At 38.7% G+C, this 20,000-nt stretch overlaps 1 protein-coding gene and 1 pseudogene across 1 annotated transcript in view; both read right to left on the minus strand.

Annotated features, from left to right (window-relative positions):
* The window catches only part of LOC138012412 (serine-rich adhesin for platelets-like), a 31,055-nt pseudogene extending 16,413 nt beyond the window's left edge, over positions 1-14,642 (minus strand).
* Positions 14,643-17,957: 3,315 nt separating this feature from the next.
* The window catches only part of LOC137996109 (RNA polymerase II subunit A C-terminal domain phosphatase-like), a 14,911-nt gene continuing 12,868 nt past the window's right edge, over positions 17,958-20,000 (minus strand). The window contains exon 7 of the mRNA XM_068841540.1: positions 17,958-19,516. Within this exon, the coding sequence (XP_068697641.1) occupies positions 18,429-19,516 (1,088 nt within the window). The 3' untranslated portion in view covers positions 17,958-18,428. The remainder of the gene's footprint in view (positions 19,517-20,000) is intronic.

Genomic DNA, 20,000 nt, shown 5'->3' on the forward strand with positions numbered 1-20,000 from the left:
ACAGAGTACAAAATAAAGACAACCACCTTTCTAGCATTTATAAATTATTATTCACCAGTCACCAGTTGTTTCCAATGTTAATAAATAAATTATTATTACCTTACAAGAGTGCTTTCTATTTTTTTACAAAAATAATTATTACTGCTTCAATCATTTTTAATATAAAATTGATTATTGTCACTTACACCCACCAATGGAATTATCTTTACCCCGTTCAAAACACTAAACTGGGCTTCAAAACACTTGAAGGCTGCCACCTACATCATGCACGTCATCCAGAATTAGTTGTATCTTTCCTACCAGTCAGTCAAGTCAATGTATAATTCAAATTTTAGTGGCAAAACGAAAATGCGCGGAAGTGCTGGCATTATTTGTAGAAAGCAAAAGCCTCCACAATTAACTTTATGATTAGGTACACTTTTCAATTGCCCATTTGCCCAAACTGCCCTCTCTTTGGATATTTGTTTTAGTTGGAAATTTCCAATGCTCTTCAAAGAACTCTCTAATAGTGAACTGATGAAATCTTTCAGAGACTGGAGAGTAGTTTCGCGAGACATGCTTTTACATTGCCCTGTATATCACATTTGATACCATACAAACATTGGCACTTGCTTGCAAGCCTGCTGGCTACTCACATATCAGCACTTGGATTACTCTTTTTTCATGAATATGTATAGATGAGATTAGCTTGTCATCGTAGCCCAACGATCAGAAAATAAAAACTGTAAAATACTGCTCGCCTTGCCTAGACTGAACCCGGCTGTTGTGTTGGACCAATTAAACCCTCTCCTAACGTATGAGTGCAAATTGCATACCACCAATGCACAGTCAATTCTCTTCGCTCTTCTCAACATTCCCATGGATTACCACCTCTTTTAACCGTGCTATTAGTACCCCCCCCCCCCCGCCTCCCCTCTTTCGCCTTTCATTTCAATGTCATATTTCTCTCGGGACACATCCAGGAGAAATTTGCCACAACAATAGTTCAATAAAAAAAGCACATGCAAACGTCTTGGGGTAAACAACATGTATGATGTGATTTGATAAATAAAATAGTGACTTGAACATTTCACTCCATCAATCTCACACAAATTGAAGGAAAAGAAAATAGGTGAAACAGGAACTAACATGTTAGCATTTTTGGTGCCTATGTATATTACAGGTAAGTTATGAGTATTTCGGTGTCACTAAATATGCTATAATTAAACAAAATTTTAACATTTGTTTTGACAAACTATCATTTACAATATGCTGTTAGTTGAAAATTGATTCAACTGTTCATTTTCCCTTAAACAGATTATCATCTCTGTCAGTCGCAGGACAGCCCAGATCAGAAACATGCATGATAACTAATAAACTTAGTCAATAACATCATGACTTTACCAAACTAATAACTGTAGCTTGGTCTTCAAGTCCCTCTCATATGCTCTTTCCTTTTTTACTTTTTGTTGATTTTCTTTGAAACGTGACATTGTTGTTCTTGCTGTTGTTGTTGTTGTTGTTGTTATTTTGATGATTGCTATTGTTCTTGGCCTGGATGGAAACTGTCATGGTTAAACTTTGTTTTCCAATGCCATTGTCCTTACTTAGATGGCCAGAGGGCTTTAAATCCAGTTTTGTTGAAGTACAAAGCATGGCATTTCTAAAATAACAGTGAAAACAATAACACAGTTTTTATGTTCAACTTTCAATATGCACACACTATTTTTGATAATCAGATGGGTCCAGAAATGCCCTTAAGTAGATGCCAGATCTAACGATCTAACGCCAGACGATTTTACTCGTCAACTTGGGTGTCCTGTGGTGCCTGAGGAGTGAATCGATGGTTAAATTAAATTACTACTGCATGTTCAACCAAGTTTGGGGTGGCAGGTACAAAACACAGGTCACAGGTAACAGGTCGTTAGCTTATACAGAAATTATCCTAACCATTCATAAAAGGTAACCTTTGGCCTAATTAGGCCTCAACAAAAGTTAGCTTTTATGAACGTTTAGGATACTGTCAAAAAAATGAAGTCATCACGTTCAACAAATTTTCTTTCAAGGCCAAGAGATGTTTAAGTCAAGCTCAGGAATGAATTTAAATCACTTTCAACGAAAGAATTATCACAGTTTCAGGCTTCATTCCATAGCAACACCAAATTAATTGACACATTCTAACAACTTGGACCTTCAAGATCAAGCTGTGATTGCCATCCGTCGCTCAAGGTAACCAAACTCTTGCATCAAACAACCAAACTACCCCAGACACTGTCAACAAAGTGATTAACCACAATGCAAGTCGTGCTACCTTGTATACTATTCTGGAAGTATTGACCCCTCACAATTGAAGACGGCTTCAACCCACCGTAGAATGGGAGCAATTCTCCATTTAATGATTGATTATGAAGCCTTTTACGACTCAACCGATTGTAGAATGCAAGAAAATATAGTTATTCAAATCAGGGAGTTACATGTGGCTCTTCTTGCTTTTCACCAAACATCATACATTAGAGTAATCAAGGCAAGACTAGACTGTGCTTCGGTTGTACAAGATTTTAAAGCTCTCTGTGGGACGTTAAAGAACCCAACACTATTCAAGAAGAGTAGGGATGAAATTCCCGGTGTTGTGGTGGAAAGTTTCCTCTTCCTTCCTTATAATGAATAGAAATTATCTAAAACAAAACTAGGATTTAATGCCGGACTTACATTGTTATTTGAAGTAGAAATCTTTGGCTCATCAGTCTTCTTCTGAAGACCAATACATGTACCTGTTGGACCTGATACTGACAAGGCTTTTGTCCTCGACACAGAATCAGAGGTCTTGGTCAAGCCTGAATTTTGTGATGTTTTTGACTTTGAAATAGAGTCAACTACACATATAGAGTTTATCATTGAGGCTGGTGATGATGATGACACACTTTTAACCCTTGAGATTAAGTCAGGGCCAGGTGATCCTGAAAGTCTTGCAGCCACATTTGACTTTGATGTTGAGTCAACTACGGAAGTCTTTGTTGAGGTAGTGAAGGCTTGCTTGGTTTGGGATGGTGAACTTATTGATTGCTTTATTGCCTCAGAATACAAGTTCCCTCGCGACAGAGAACCTGATACATTAGTGTCTGCTGATTTTAAGTATTTAGGCGTCACATCACAAACAGAAGTTCTTGTTTCAAGAGAAGGGTTTCTTTTTGGGCACATTATCTTGACCCAGGGAATCTGCTAGATTTCGAACCAAAGATCCTGCCCAACAATTCTGTCCACACTTTTTCACCAAAGCATCATGTTTATTTCCCTCAGTTCCACCATTTTCTGTGACCAGAGATGTCACATCTGATTGTGACCTTAGCCATGTGGCACCTTTGTCACAGACATCTTGAGATGTTAATGCCTGTGTCTGGACATGTCTAGTTGCTATGCTTGCATATGTAGGAGCTGACTGGTTTGACTTGGCTGATGAGGGGAGCAACTAATCCCTGACCACACACTGCCTACCCATTAACGATATTCCACTGTTTCATTTGTGACTGCAACAATGCGTCCAAGATATCCACCTGGGTCCTTTTCCTTTCTCACATCTGGATTTGTTCTGCAAATCAACAATAAATTTTAATCACACAGGAGTGAGGAGTGAAAAAAGCCCTAAGCTTATTCTAGGTGCACTTTCCAGATTTATAAATCCACAAGCTTAGAAAGAATGATGCTCTGTGGAATCAAGGAGACATGTCCAGAAATGCACGTAATTGGATGCAAAGCTGTGCCGATAAGCGCCCCCTTCCTCTGTTCCCCACCTTCAACATCACTCGTGTCTGGGAATAAAGACAAAGTGTCCCCAAAGCTCCAGTTCACAAGTAAAGATAAATAGCTGCTTTTACCACTACCACAAAATAACATTAAATCTTACAATTACATGTACCTCATTGCTAGAGACAGGTAGATGTTTAGCCTTAACGGGACACTTCCTGTTGGATATCAAAATTGGCATGCATCTTATTACCTGGCACCTTTCTGGACTTAAGTGGAAACAAGCCACACAAACTTTTGCCAGAAATCAGAAATGTTCCACAATATTGATAGACTACACACTGTTCAAGAGTACTCCATTACAGCCTGTACACTCTGATGTCCTGTTTAAAGAACATCAAAGTAAAGCCTTCAGAGAGATAGATTTTGAAACTTTTTGCAGAGGTTTAGGAATGGCCAATGTGTGACCTGTTCAGTATGAAAACAAACTGAAAGTTGACTAGGCGATTAAAAATAACTTTTAGTTTTCTTGAAGATTTTACCTGACTGGAGTATGTTGAATATCTCGTAAAATAGGCTTTTCCAAAGTGTCATAGGCATACTCAAAGGCCAGTTTAACATCCATGAATTTGTACGAGCTCTTTCCTATGTAGTTACCTGCAATACCAAAATAATTAAAGAAGGTGAAACTGTAGCAAAAAGAACACTTTTTGGAAACTGTTTCCCACACAAAAAGGACTATATTCTCATATACATGTAGCCCAACCTAATTATCTGAATGCCCGTGGCAGGGTTAAATGTACTCCAAAGAACTGAAGATACATGTATGAATTCTATTGATACCTAAATATGGGAATTCAGTTTCCCCCTCTTGCTTTTCTTTACATATTGTACTTTTGTACATATATTTTGTTTTGTACATTGGTAAGAAGCTTTATTAAACTTAAATAGTGCAATTAATTATCATTGTTCAACTTTTTGCATAGGTAACCCAGACTCTCTATTAGTGACAATGTTGAGTTTTTATGGGAAAATACAGGACACATACGGAGCGAAGTTCAAGTCTAGAAATTCATCAGAAATTGTGAATGAAAATCGATAATTACCACATGGCTATAAGTAGTTGTCTTAAATACTCACACGGAGTTTCAGAAAAAATAATGTCCACTTCACCATCCACACAACAATGGAAAAAGTGTGTTGCATTTTGGTTCGATTGGGCCAAGACGGCAGTGTGGAAAATGAAGTGGACCTTATTTTTCTGAAACTCTGTGTGAGTATTAAGGACAACTATGAAAGCCATGTGACAAGTTTTATCCATTTTCATTTGCAATTTCGAACAATTTTCTAGACTTGAACTTCGCTCCATAGGTGTCCTGTATTTTCCCATACATATGTTGCAGGTCATTTTGTTCCTCAGGTTAATTGCAACCAAACTAGGTCATTTTGTTTCAACCTAGGTCACTTTATTTTAAACTAAGTTGAAATTGATAGTAGGAAACATCAACAAAAACCCAACAATTATTAGTAAGTATGTGTAATATATTGGTTAGTAAATTGGTCCTAGAGGAAAGGGGATGAACTTTGTGCAGCTTAGATTTTCATGAGTATTTTATAAAACCCCAATGGTTAAGTCTAGGCACTGATTTTAAATGGCATACAGTGCATGATAACCGATTCTACCTTTCTTTCTCAGAGCTTTTTAGGACATTGTTCATTGATGAATCTCCTTAGGATGGCAGAGGGCTACAATATTGAATTATCGTCCAAGGAATAAAATAACCGAAACATACATGATGTCTTGTTGATTTTTAATTTGCTTAGTTATTTCCTCTATCTTTTGCTTAATTTGAATTCGTAATAATCAAACGCAAGTAAAAACAAAACTTTGAAAAGTCAGGAAAAAGGGTTTCATAATCTGTTGATGAAAAGCCATTTTGTAGGCTCTTGTGTTATTTCTTTTGAATTATGAAATAAAATATTTGTTTCTTTTTTTCAATTTTGCTGAGTCTGCTTGTAGTGATAAATCCAAATTTTGATTATTTTGGCACAGTCCCCTTCAAGTTCTTATTTTTGAGCAAGTAGCACATTTGGATGAAGGGGCATTTCCTTTTCCATTTTATTAACTTTCAGCACCACATAATCCTGAAGTTTGAACTTCTTCTTTTTCTTCTTCCCTTTCTGGTGTATGATAACTGCAAAAGGCAGACTGCTGGCTGCCTGCAAATAGCGCTGACGAGCAGTATTTAAGCTAAACACCCATTTCAAACGGTGCTGATAAACAGTATTTAAGCCTCAGGAGCCATTTTTGAGCGTTTAGCTTTCAATAACTGTGATTCAGGGTTAGTCTGCCGTCTGCAGTTGGCAAGTGTCAGACACTGCTCTCCTTTAATGTCAGGCTCATCCTGCCACTTTTTCAAATTATTCACCATTTTCCTGCTCTGCATGTGATGTAGCTGTGACTTGTCCACTCATTTGTGGCTTTTTAATTTCTTTACTCCGAGAGATTCCGAAAACCACTTCATACAGCATTTTGCCAATTGTTCTGTGAATGGTTATGTGTTTTTTTACAAGCGGTTTCTCCAAGATGATGATGAGGTTCGGAGACGAGTTCTTTTCTTTGATTTAACTGCAAAGGTTAATTTGCCGGTGCCACCATATTTTTTTCACTGTGGGAACGCTGTGTTTGCGGTGAAAATCGGTTTGTTATGACTAGAAATGATGTCTTGTTCCTGGTGTATTTCGCATAGCGACGTACATAAACTTCGCACAATATTTGACTATTAATTTAAAGTCTCACTTTATATCATTTATGCATGTGCGAAATGGCGGTTGCCGTGAAGGCTTGGAAATAGCTTAACGACTTCAGTTGCTGATGCGATGGCTTAGCGGTTAATACAGAGGATAAGTAATCTCGGATGTCCTATGGTGCGCGAGGGTTTGAATCCTTGGAGCGGCATGGAATGTTGTGAAAGTTCAAGGTGAGAGGCACAGTCCGTTGGTAGTAAGCAAGGACAGTAAGGGGGAAGGAGAGGGAGAGACGGTAATTGGACGAAGAACGGAAGTCAAGGGAAAGGTGGAGAAAGGTGTTTTCTTTTTTATTCCTCCTAAAAATCCAGGCCCCATTTTTTTTAATTACATCCCCAAAAAAAACAGGGAAACCCTTCTTAGACAGTTCATAATAACCTAGGTTGAAACAAAATGACCTACCGGGTAGTTTGGTTGCAAATTAACCTAAGGAACAAAACGACCTGAAACATATACATTGTACCCTGTATTGTTACTAATAGAGAGCCTGGGGCACCCCATCTTCACAGTTGTTGTTTACCAAAAAATCTTCCTGGTACACCAGTATTCAATCTTAAAACCTACAGCAAAAGATCTCTGCCTGTGGAAGCCCAAAGACTATAGGATGCTTTCACATTTGACAGCTCCCCTGTGTCCATTGTTTTAAAAATGCATTTTTCTGATTAAGTACTATCCATAGTTGTTGACATTTGTTAATATTTATTACTTTTTAATCTGAAACTTAACACCTGACTCTTCTTGTAAAGTCCCTTTGAACTCTAACGTTAGACACTGGTATTCTATAAATACTTAACTGTCCTTATGATTATCATTAACACAAACCTTCTGTAAATGGATCTTCAATACAAAGAAGATCACAGTAATTATTAGGGCTGTAACCATCCATACTAAGTAAAACCTGAAAATAAAAATAATACTCTTGTGAGTCAATTTTTGGAAATATGGTTATCAAACTAACAATTTCTAAAAGAAAGTGAAGTGCTACGAGAATAGAACCAGTTACTCTATCCAATGATGGAATGTAGTTTATTTATTTTAAAAAATATAAATGATCACAGTCTACATTGTACAAAGTACATGTTTGTAGGAATCAACAAATTACCAATCAACCAATTTAAAATTTGATTTCACTTGGATAATTTTTTCGCTAAAACCCTTAACATTTGATGGTATTTCTTAACATTTGTTGAGAAAAGCATGAGACATTTCCTTACAAGACGCAAGAAGCTAGTACAATTACAAGAACTATTTGCACAGACATCATCTCTACTAATTTACCTCTTGCTTGTTGAAGTATGACCCTCTACCTTTTACTCGAATGCCAACATTACTGTAGTTAAAACGCTTGCCATAGAGTTCAAAGAATTCAATTAAGAGAACTCCAAGGTTGTTTCGAAGAGTCCTTCCATTTTTTTGAGGATGTTGCTGTGTACACAGAAAATACTTACATCAAGACGTGATTTGCAAACAGATGTATTCAATAATATAAATGTAACCTTACCCAGAGCCACTTGTCAGCAGAAAAATGTACATGTACGCGTACCTAAACAATCGCCCAGGCATTGTGATGAATAAGTTGTACAGCAGTTAAAATTTTTCTTTGGTTAATTTTTTTTACTTTCCTTTGTTTCAGATTATGATACTGTTTACAAGACAAAGGAATGTAAAAAACACAAGTTACCAGTAGTCAAAAATTCTTAAACCTACAACAAATACAAATAACACGCTATGAGTATGCCTCTGGAAAAATAATTTTAAGTCTTTTCAACTCTCCTTATTTAAGTTGCATAACCAAAATGTTGACCAAGAAATATGGTAAAAGTGAAGAACAACTAGCCTAAATTGACTGTCGGCAACTATTGACCAACAGTTGGCCGACCATTCTCACTACTAAACCTACTAAAGAAAGAGTTCATCTTGGAAATACACACCTGCAAGAAGCTGATGGTCATTAGAACAAGGGAGTATGAGCTAATTCCACCAGCAAACACCTCATTCAGATCACGCTGTACAAGGAACTGCTTTAAAATCAGTACCAGAGGTGGAAGACAGGGAAAAATTTCCATTTGGTCCTATACAAAAAATAGGCAACAATTCACCTGCTTGCAACAATATGACTTTTCTGTCTTGATGTCTATTATAGGTGGACTAAAACTTAGAAGAAATGGAGGGAACCAGTATTTGCAACCACAAACATTTTTATTTTATGCTGGGTCAGAGAAAATAGTAAACTGAACTACAGCATCTTTTATATGTTTAAGATCTAAGGCAACACCTTTGACAAGAACTGAAGAGAAAAACAATTCAAATAGAAAATGATTTGTATGCAGGAGTTACATACCATAAACAATCTTATAAATGCCACCTATCCATTTAACACCCCTGGTGTGGTGTAAAGTTTGCAAAAGATGCCCCTCTCCAATAAATGCCCTGTTTATAATACTTGCCCCCCCCCCCCCCCCCCAAGAAAAAAAAAACATCGTCAAAAAATTGGAAAAAATGCTCCATAAAGCAAGATAAAGCAATTTATTTAACGCCCTGGTTGCTTGAACAACAATGGCTTACGAATTGTATCCTGTTCGATCTCAAGTTCAAAGAAGTACCACATCGCTCCTTTTTCTTATTTCCTTAATTTCTGCACAATGAACTTGCTGTTTCTGCCGCATTGATATAGAACTATGAAATTTTATTTGGATTTTCTAGTTGTTACAGCTAACTTGAAATAATATTAATGCTCCTCTCTAATAAAGAGATGAGGTGCTGATGCACTCATGTACATGTTGATCCATCTCCAATTTTGAAACACAACATGAAGTGTCCCTTGAAGTCAAAGCCTTTGCTACCTACATGTAATGAAGTTAAATGTAATTTAACTGAGTTAACAAATAGGAGCAACTGCGGTCAATTCTTGTCAGCGGTTTTGTTATATTTGCGCATGCGTCATTGGTGTGGTGGGAAGAAGGAGCATTTTGTGTGGACCCGAAACCCCTCTACTTTCCACTGTTTATCAGTGTGACGGGTGCCTACATGTATCTTCTCGAGGTGTGGGGGCTCATGGCTGGGTTGTCAGGTTTTGCCAGCCATCGGTGCAGTCTCCATCTTGGAAATGGCTGCCAATAATGGACGCTCCAGGATGTCTCAGGCACCAAACCCCCACTTAGCAATGCAGTTGTGAATTAATTTCCAACAATAAGGTAAGGGTAAAGGTCATCATTATTTTCTGCTTAGGGTAAATGCAGTTTTTATCCTCACTTGTGGAGCAGCATTTGGGGGCACTTTGTGATATCAATTGTCCGTATTCCGAGACACCAGTAAAGAAGAGCATGGAGACACTTTGTGACTCTTATTAAAATCCATTTGCATCTAATTATTTCTGGACATATCTGACCAGAAGCCATCCCAAAAGCACATAAAAAGGCCTATTGGCTTGCAAAAGAAAATGCACCCATAAGAAAAATCAATTCATTGACGAACCTGCTACACTAAAAAAAGATCTCATAATAATTATAGTTGAGTTAGTTGACAAGCTGACTACTACTTACTGTCAATACTAAACCTATAGTCACCTTGTCGTGTTTATGGCTCTGTATTGTATTTCTGAAAGAAACTAGCATTTTCTTTATAATGTTCTTCATGCATTTCTCCCTTTTGTATAATAACTAAGATTTGGCCCTTTTCCAAAATATTTGGCCTGTAAAAAAGGATTGCAAGGGCCTAGAAATTTCTGGCTGGAACACTAATAATATTTTAAGTCGCTTTTTGGTTCTGTGTGACAACTTGTAAACAGATGTTTCAAGCTAAATGAAAAGGTCTACACAGGTAAAGTAATGTTCACATTATAACAATAAATTATTTAAATATGAATTACACAGTCAATAATCATTATAAAGGACACAGAAGAAAAGAGAAATGGAAGAATAGACAACAACTTATTTTCTCTTCGGGTGTATAAAAAGCACTCTCAAAATGACCAGTACAGCTCCACAGACAATCAAAAGGGAATTCCCATTGGAATGTGATGTGAACAAGACCCAATTGGTTGACATCAGCTAGTAAAAAAGAAGCCCACACTCACTTGAGTAGCTTCATGGCAACAATAATTTTCTTACTTTTACATGGTTTGAAGCTACTCTTGTTTGGAGAAATTTGAATGTAGCTTACTTGAATGTAGCTGAATGTACACTGTAACTACAATTCAAGGACATGGGTCTCAGTGTCAACTTGGTTGCTATGTGTCTTGCCGGCATAAAATAAACAGCAGCAATAAAGACAACAAAATCAAGTTCTATTTGCTACCCAGATGAACTTTTGGAAGAGTTATCGGAGCAAGAATAACAATAAGCTACTGCCCCATAACAGCTCATAAAATTCATTGCTGGGCAAAAAACAAGAAAACACAACAAAAAAAGCCGAAGTTTTGCAGGCTCACATGATACGGGTCACATGATACAGTTAAACACTCATTGACTGTGTCAGATCTGGTTGGAGCGCACAATATTTGGCTCTTGGAAACCATGGATCTCACTCTGCTTGGTCCATATTACATGACCTCAAACCAAATACTTTCTTGTCCCGCCCTTCTACTCGGTCAACATGTACATGTTATCAGAACACCTTTAGAAATAAGTATAAACATATTTGCATGAATACTTATTGAAAGTCGTCAACTGTTTCACTAGTAACTGAAATGACATCATTCTTTATACAGAGAATGTAAGAATATTCAAGGGCTGTAAAACAAGAATTACCTTGACAAATTCTGCTGCTTTTAACCCAGCTGCTATGTTAAAGCTAATGTCCACTTTCACCTTGGTCTTTTGGTCCGTTAGTTTAATTATGGGAACCTGAATAAAGACAATACCTTAAGGTTAAGGTCTTAGTCCAATCGAAAACTATAGGGCACTTTCCTTTTTTCAGAACTGCTCCGGCCAGATCCATCAGTTTGCAAAGAAAATGCATTACTGGTAATTTGAAGGAACACTTGCATGATGATCCCTCACATTCTTCAGGAGAAGTATATATGTATCGTCCTTAAAGTGAGTTAATATTATTTGAAGATGTTGTGGAGATAGTCCTACCAACTGCCTGTCCTGTTCTGTCAAATGGAAAGAGTCCTAAGTCTCCTTTAACCCTTTGCCTCCTAAGAATGGCACTCATTCAACAGAATATTTTTAACATTTAACGCCAGATGATTTTATGCCTCGCTCAGGAGTACCTTCGTGACGATGATAGTTTTTTTTTTTTTTCAAATTTTGATTTCATTTTTTATTTTGCTTGACCATTGAGGACTATTTTCTTATCTTCTTTCTACATCAGAATGACTGACCAAACTGGTTCGCAAGAAACAGGTCAATTGGAGTATTATACAACAATGCACCTATCAATGTTAAGCGGCTGGGGGGGAGGCCGGGCATAGGAGGGGAATTTGACGTTACAAGTCTGCCCATGGTAGGGACTTTTGATCATTCGTTGAGTTCCGGGGGTCGGGACTTTTGACTTCAACCGTTAGAAGAGTGGGGTCCACTGACGCCATCTTGGCTGTTCGCCATCTTGAATGATCGAGAAAGACTGAAAAATAGTACCGCCATTTTGGAATTACCCACAAGTCACTCGAAGCAAACCAATTCTCTGCGATTCCCTCAACGCCATGGACTGAAACTCTAAAGCCTTTTATGAGGCAGTCATCTATATTCACCTTGTGTGGAGTGAATTTTGTTTCCAAGCAAGGTTATATAATACTAAAAACGAGACCGAAATACTGAGTTTCATTTTTATCGGCTCACTATTTGTCACATCATAAGTCCTCTTATGGAGCTTTTTTGAATATTTCTCTCTTTTATATGAAGCTTAATATTTTATTTCCGTTGTTGCTGTTTACAATTTAAGTAATTAACATGTCGACACATTCTTTTTTCCTTCACAAAGTATGTGGTTCTATTTTTAGTCAGTCCTTTAGGGCATAGTTTAAAGTTTAAAAGCGGACACAGTTTAGAAACCGAGTTTTTAGCTGTAATATTTGTTGCCTTAGTGATGCACTCTTTTGATCCAGGATGACTTCCCTGCATTTGAACAGAAAAACTGATCTGAGTTCAAATCCCCCACCTATGACCGGCCTCCCCCACCCCAGCAGCTTAACATTGATAGGTGCATAATGCTCATCTATATAGTGGAACACACAAGAACGAAGCACGGTCTAGAAATAGCGTAGAAATTTCTCCTCGCCTTTAAAGCTTGCCGTTCTCAAAGAAAAATCATCTGTCCACTTGATCAAATAATTTCAGGTGTGAGGTTACTGTATCAATCATCTCAGCAGAAAGGATTTGGACTTTTTCTACATTTAACTGATTGTGAAATCACTACTGTTCATGGCCTGCAACTTCCATCTAACCCTGCTCCATCAAATTAATGCCTCATCCACCCTAAGAACGAGCTAGAAAAGCAAATTTTTGCTTTTTGGCATCAAACTGTGAATCTGAAGGCTGAAAATGCAGCCGCCATCCTCAAAATTCCACAAAGTACTTTAAATACACTGTAAACAAAAGCCGCATTCGTTGATTGTCTTGTGGCGCACGAGCAAGGTGTGTTCTCTTCATGCAAGAGGGCCTGAGTGCAACTCACAGGTTGGGATACAGGAATGTTAAAAAAAACATTGCAGTTTGTGACTACGAAGACTATGACGAAGAAAAAAGAACGGCTCCAATGATTACCATGGGCTGCCTATGGTATCCCATAGAATTAGCTGTAAGGTTCAACCCTGACCAAGAAGACACGGCTGTTGTTTAATATGCTACATATTTATGTGTAATACTCACAGATGCTTTGTCCAACACCTTGATCGAAGAAACCTCTGCGATTTTATTTGCAGTGAGAGCTTTTTCAAGTGTCCATAATGGAACTGTTTCCCATTTACCGAACACAACAATATCTATGTCACTAAAAGAAACAAAATTTAAGACATTAGTCACATCATTTTAAATACTTTGAAATTTCCATTCTTCGAGGAAAAAACCGAGTTGTATCAGGTTGCATAATGTTCACAACCAGGGGTTCACTGCTTCTGGTTTATGCAAAGTAAACGTTCTTGTTTACTTCATAATTTTAAACGGTTTTTGAACGTCCTGTGTTACATTTCTTTCATTATATAATACCTTAGAAACGGCGCTATATAAGTTTATATTATTATTATTACTATTATCATTATTGCCATGCTCGACATCGTCACACGATACGACGGGGAAAAATAAAACCAGACACAAGACCTTAATGAAAAAAAATAATAATCAAAAACGCTTTGTCATACAAACGACTTAGGGAATAATCAACAAACACCGATCCTCTATCTCACCTGGTTGGTAAATAAAGGCCAGTCTTAAAACTCCCATAAACTTCAACCTAAAATTTTTCATCAGAAATAAAAAGCTGTTACTTTCCAAAGTTGCTACAGTGTTCTTTCCATTCTTTTTAAATTAATGATACAATAACAGAGATTAACTAAATTCCACCCACGTACTTCAGCTGTTGGCCAGAGTCGTTTCACGACTTCTTGAACTCTCGATATTACTTCTTGTCGCATCGCATGTTCAGCAGCGCGAGGTTTCATGAAATTGTAAAAGTCCATCATTTCCTCGTGAAGCCTTGAAAACGAAACGATATGAAGTGATTAGCTGAAAAATACAAGAGCTATGATTTCACAACTTCACGAAGACAAGCATTCGCTCCTACCCAACAACTCCGTCTGGATAGTTTTTATCCTTTGACCACCAAGGGGTGCAATCTTCAATTTTTGTCTTCTTACTAACACGATTTTTGTCGTCGTTTATCAAGTTCTTCAAAGTAGTGCTCTCCACAGTGCCCTTAAAATTATTTTTAAGGTGTAAAGGGATGTAGCCCACCCTTCCATCACAAAGATTTTCCGATTTCGTCGATGAATTAACGTCCTCCAACACGTTGCTCCATGTTTGAAACGCAGGACCCTTTTGCTCTGGTTGAATCCAGCCCATTTTTGGATCCATTATCAATTGACAAAACATTGATTCTCCCAAAATTCTTGTTTTTCCTTTCGATTTGATGAACTACCACCAGACCACTGTTAGGCCCATTTTATTTGGACTCCCTTTTTCAGAAGTTTGTTTTTTGTAATTATGCGCATGTCATTACCACGGTATGTTGACCAATCAACGATCACTTACTATCTACTGCATCCGAGTCCTGCTGCTAGTGTATCGAGCGGACATTTTCAAGAACCGTATTCTGAAAAGGCTGACTTTTGATCGTGACAGGAAGCGTGAAGCAATGATTAAGTTGTCATTTTCAAGACGAAGGACAACTAATATATTTTTTTTCACTTTGCTTTCGTTGTTTTCCCTGCCTTCCCCTAAAAGGAGTATTGACCCAGACTCTACCCCTTTCTCGGAATCCAAAATAATTCCCAGAATCAAATATTTCCAGAAAACAGGGGCCGCGGAGCGCGTTTGAAAGTGGGGGGTGGGGGAGCTAGGTTTTGGTATGGATCAGGAACCCATGAGTAGATCACGGAAGTGTGAAGGGAGGGAGGAGAGGTTTTGGAGAAAACAACACCGAAGGAAAAATAGTACGGGGCTAGGCAGTTGTCACAGTAAAATATGGTGGTCGACAGGAACGAAAACACCTGCTCATAAATTGCCGTTAAATTCTCTTCCCCGACCACCCGGCTTCATCGCACCCAGTATCACATATCCGCAATCTTACTTCAAGCGTTTGGCTAAATAGGAGAGATTACTTTTTTACTTCGGTTTTCTAAGCACATGCACTATAGTTCGGAAAGGGTCCTATGCAAAATACCCGGCCACTTAATATTTGAATATAAATGGCGTGTGGCTCTTTAAACGATGCCGTGTCCGAGTTCAAGACTTTCGATTTCGGTTTCCCCAGAGAACCCATCCTTCAAAATTGGCTTTTTGGAATATCGTATCACCCAAAACAGGCCTGTCCATTGTAAAATTCACCACGTCCAAGTTATGCACATCCCCGGAGACCCAGGGGGAGATAGTGGGGACGAGAAAAAGTACGAAGGACAAGTAAGGGGTCTTATTTTCCCTTAGAACTTTCGCTCGTCGCACTTTTTCTCGTCCACTCAGATTTGTCCTTATCCCCACTATCTTCCCCAAGGTCTTCGAGGATGAGTTATGCTCAAAAAATTGCTATTAATTCGCTCAAAGCCTCTGGGTGGTCTGTGCCTGTCATCTCTAAGTATTTTATCATAATTATAAGGAATGCTCCTGATGGCGTGATCAAATCAACCCACTTGACGTCATCGAATTAAACGGCAACATTCTTGGAAACATTGATCAGATGTTTGCCTTTGACGGTTAAGAATGCAAATTTACAATCCACTCTGTTCAATATGTTCTAAAATGCACAATCGCTAAGAGTCCAAAAGTTGTAGTGGAATTGAAACACGATTACATTATTTACAAATTTCAACTTTAATAATGATTCTTTAGACCCGCTGAACTGGACTGTCACAAGTATTTAGATACAATATGGTAAAAAACCTTCTCTACAAATGCTATAAACTGAGAGTATTTTCCTTTGTAATACTGTGTTCCTTTAATCTTTCTCATATACTACAATATACAGCCTAACCTACACAACTTTAGATTCTACTTTTTATCAAAACAGAACATATGTTAGCGATGTAAAAAAAATGTTATTCCTAGTGACGCACGTACTGCATGTGTATGTCACGGTCTTTGTAGTCACAGGTTCTGCACTAAGAATCACGCCGAAACAAACTGAAACAAGACAACAAATAATCTAAACAATGCATGCTTCTTCTTAGCTTGCTAACTTAGATCGCAATTGCTAGGTAAGACCTGAAACCTTTCAACGAATTTAGGTTATTACGAACGCACAAGTTTTGGGAGTTACAAAAATCCGATCCATTTTTGCAGATTCATATGTTATGGGATGCCCTCCTAGAAAATCTGCAGTACAAACACGCTGGTTCTTATTTCCAAGAAAAAAGCGAAGCCCTCGGAAATGCTTAGAACAATAGAAGCAAAAATCAAATCCTTTTTTATATTGTCCAACGCCAAAGTTCAACTTTTAATGCACCGTTTTTCACGGGGTGATGATTTTCCGTGAGGACCAGCACTGAAAATTGTCATATATATATCATATATCTTTCTTTACCCTCGGATTTTAAATTAGCTTGGTGTAGCTCATATCTCCGAGCATTTACCCTCCCAACCATGATACACCACACAGGACAGACCACAACACCGGGAACTACATGCCCTACTCTTTGCGACAAGTGTGTGGGTTCTTTTACGTCCCACAGGATTATGAACATTGAAGGGTTATGAGACGGGACCTCCGGCTTAATGTCCTTATCCGAGAAGACGAGAGAATCTAACCATTTGCAGATGTAATTAAAAAGGCAGCACTTTCTCCTCAGTTATTTAAAGACCCTGAGTGTTGGTCTGGCCGGAGTTGAACTCACGACCTCCCGCGTGACAGCCCGGTGCTCCACCAACTGAGTCACCGGTGCGCGGAACTCAGTCTCAGGATTAGTTAAGGACGCAAACTGCCACGATGACTACCAAAAAAGGAAACATGATGTTACTTGAATTGTTGAATTCTCTTTTTCCGTATTTAACTACGACTGTACGTAATCTCTAATTTCGGCGATGGATTGACATGCGCACGCGCGAAATTGCGAGGAAACACGACGCGTCTCTTTTGTCCGCCCCACAATCCATCGGCGAAATTGGATCACTCGCAGTTTAGTGTTCAACAGCTTCTTTGCTGAACGAGGTAGGCAAATGAAGCCCAATAGCCCACTTTTGATATATTAAAATTCAGTTCCTAAACAAAAGGCATCATCTCGAGGTTCTGGGGAATAAAAATAAGGATTCCCCAGAGCCTCGAGATGATGCCTATTGTTTAGGACTGAATTTTAATACATCGAAAGTGGGCTATTGTCCCACTCATTGGAGACCATTATACGCATTTCCCAAATGTGAACCCATCACTGTTTCTGCAAGAATTTGAGAATATTTTCTGAAAAGGTCTCTTCGCTGCGTTCCGATGATTGCGAGTGCTCTATTTGTTTCCTGTACACTCACTCGAAAGCAAAAAATGAGGTTAACGCCAGAAATTCATATAACGTTTCCTTGCATTCTAAAAAAAGGAAAATTCCACACGAAGCGTTTAAAAAGAACTTGCGTTATTTTGGTCGGTGGAATGGATTAAAAACAAAACGGGTGGAAAGGAAAGGCCGTGTTCCTCGGTTTCCTGCTGTCCGTATCGTGTTAATCTAACAAGTAGTCGACTGAAAGAGGAGCAAAGCAAAATCGGTGAGAAACTTAGCTCCTTTCTCCGTCGCTTGTATTATTCCATCTCTCTTCAAAAGCACCGAGAAAATCCAACAGAGATTCAAAAGCTCCCGTTTTGTGCATTTTCTAATGCCGTTTACTAGAGTACGTCTGAATGACAGCCCAACGAAAGTCCTGAAGAACGCATGTAAATGTTAAAAAAGACATAACGCTAATTAAGCCATTTTCGAGGGTTTTAAAACAGAGTCCAAGTGTGGCGGATAAAGCTCTGTTAAGGAAATTAGCTCTACTTGCCATTATGATGACAAGGGAGATGAAGCCTTGTCAAGGTTTTGAAAGGAATGTTGCACTGGACTCGGAAATGGCTGATTCACGTACGTCCTTATGTCACTACCATTTTCCTTTAAGGAGTGCACGAGGTGACGTATGTGATAAACACCGTTGTTGTTGTCATAAGACGATTCAAAACCTTCTCGATCGCCAGTGGCTGAGGATGATTAACCTGTTTTAACAGACCGGCTTTTTCTTCGTCGTTATCTCAGACCCTGTAATCATGAAAGAGGTGACAAAATAAAGACCCTTTCAAGAATGCGTCAGCTCTTCTTCCAACATGGCGGCCATTGCGTCATCATCATCACTCGGAGTGGAGCGGTGAGTATAACCATCATCAGAATCGGAATTATTGGAATCTCCAGACAATTCTTCTTCATCGTCCTCCTCATTTTCCCTTAGCTCTTTAACAACCTTTATTTTTTTGCTAAGCGATTCATTGTTATCGTCCTTGTCGTGATCTCGCTTTCGTTTGCTCGTTGTTTCCGAATCAATGGAATCCGATGAACTACTGGAATCCGACACACTTCCAATCAAGTCGCTTTCTTCCTCGCTAGCGTTCATAAGGTCTTCAACCTCTTTGTCCATAGCCTCGACTTCCGAGGGTGAGAATGATAACAAAGGATTTAAAGTGGACATAAGAATATCAGCGCTGCTCGCAGAATCTGATCGAGTTTTCGTTACCACATCCTCAGACCCGTGTGCTCTTAAGTCCAAAGCATTTTCCACTGAAGTGTCCCGAGGTGTTCCGCGAGGTGTCCTTTGATCCCGAATTTGCTGCTTGTACTTTTCTAAACCCTCTACGCAAAATAATTGTTCGTCAACCCACTCCCAGCGCTCATTACAACAATACAGCCAACCGGGATTAACGAGTTTTATCCCGCGGGATTTCACTGCTCGGTAAGATTTCTCCGTGCCTAATTTTCCAGCAATCACATGAGAAGTCAAATGACTGTGATCAGTGGTGTCCCGTGGTGTTAAAATTGTATTGCTGACTTTCGCTCCCAAAGCACATGCGACCCGCCACGGATAGCTTTCTTCCTGGCGAGCAGATGTCGGTATAACTCCTGTGAAGACAACGTTCGCTCCTCCCAAAACATTCTGGCGCAGTTTAGTAACAATGAGTTTTGTGTCCGGTGTCGTTGTTCCCTGAGAACAGTATTTTGCAACGATAGGATTGTTTTTGGCTTCCTCAGTATTTGTCATGGATTTAACGCTGTCTACAGTTTCGTAAAATACCATGTGTATGCGATGCAAAATGTCCTCAAGGTGAAGAAGATAATCGTCATCGCCATCAGCAAATTCATAAACGTGATTTTGAGGTGGCTTGAACTTTGCTTCTAGTGAAATATGAAAGGATGATAAAAAAAGTTAAAGTAATACTAAGCCATCCAAACATCAATGACCGGAGTCCAATTTAAGCATGTTAGGCTTTTTCCAGGGCTACCGAGGGAGCGGAAATGAAATTAAACAGTCATGTTGACTTGAGGAAGAGGAAGTACATGTAATAGTTGTAGTGTTTCATTGCAGGGAACATGCCGGACTGGGTCAACACGCTGCGCACGTGTAACTACTGTAGAGTGCAGGGGAAATTCTGCTTTATTTGTAAATGTAAGCAAGAAAATAAAACACTTTTTGCTCAAGAAACTTGGCTTTCAACCTAAACGTTTTCAGCTATTCAGAGAGCGAGTTGTTACAATGATATCTATATTTAGTATCACCCAAGTAGTGAACTAATGCAAATCCTGCATTTTGATTGGCTACGCTACTAGAGGACTATTAGTAATAGTCCTCGAGTAGTGAAAAGCGTGACCCTTGCGGGCT

This window comes from Montipora foliosa, chromosome 1 (assembly GCF_036669935.1).
Source record: "Montipora foliosa isolate CH-2021 chromosome 1, ASM3666993v2, whole genome shotgun sequence".
Lineage (NCBI taxonomy): Eukaryota > Metazoa > Cnidaria > Anthozoa > Scleractinia > Acroporidae > Montipora > Montipora foliosa.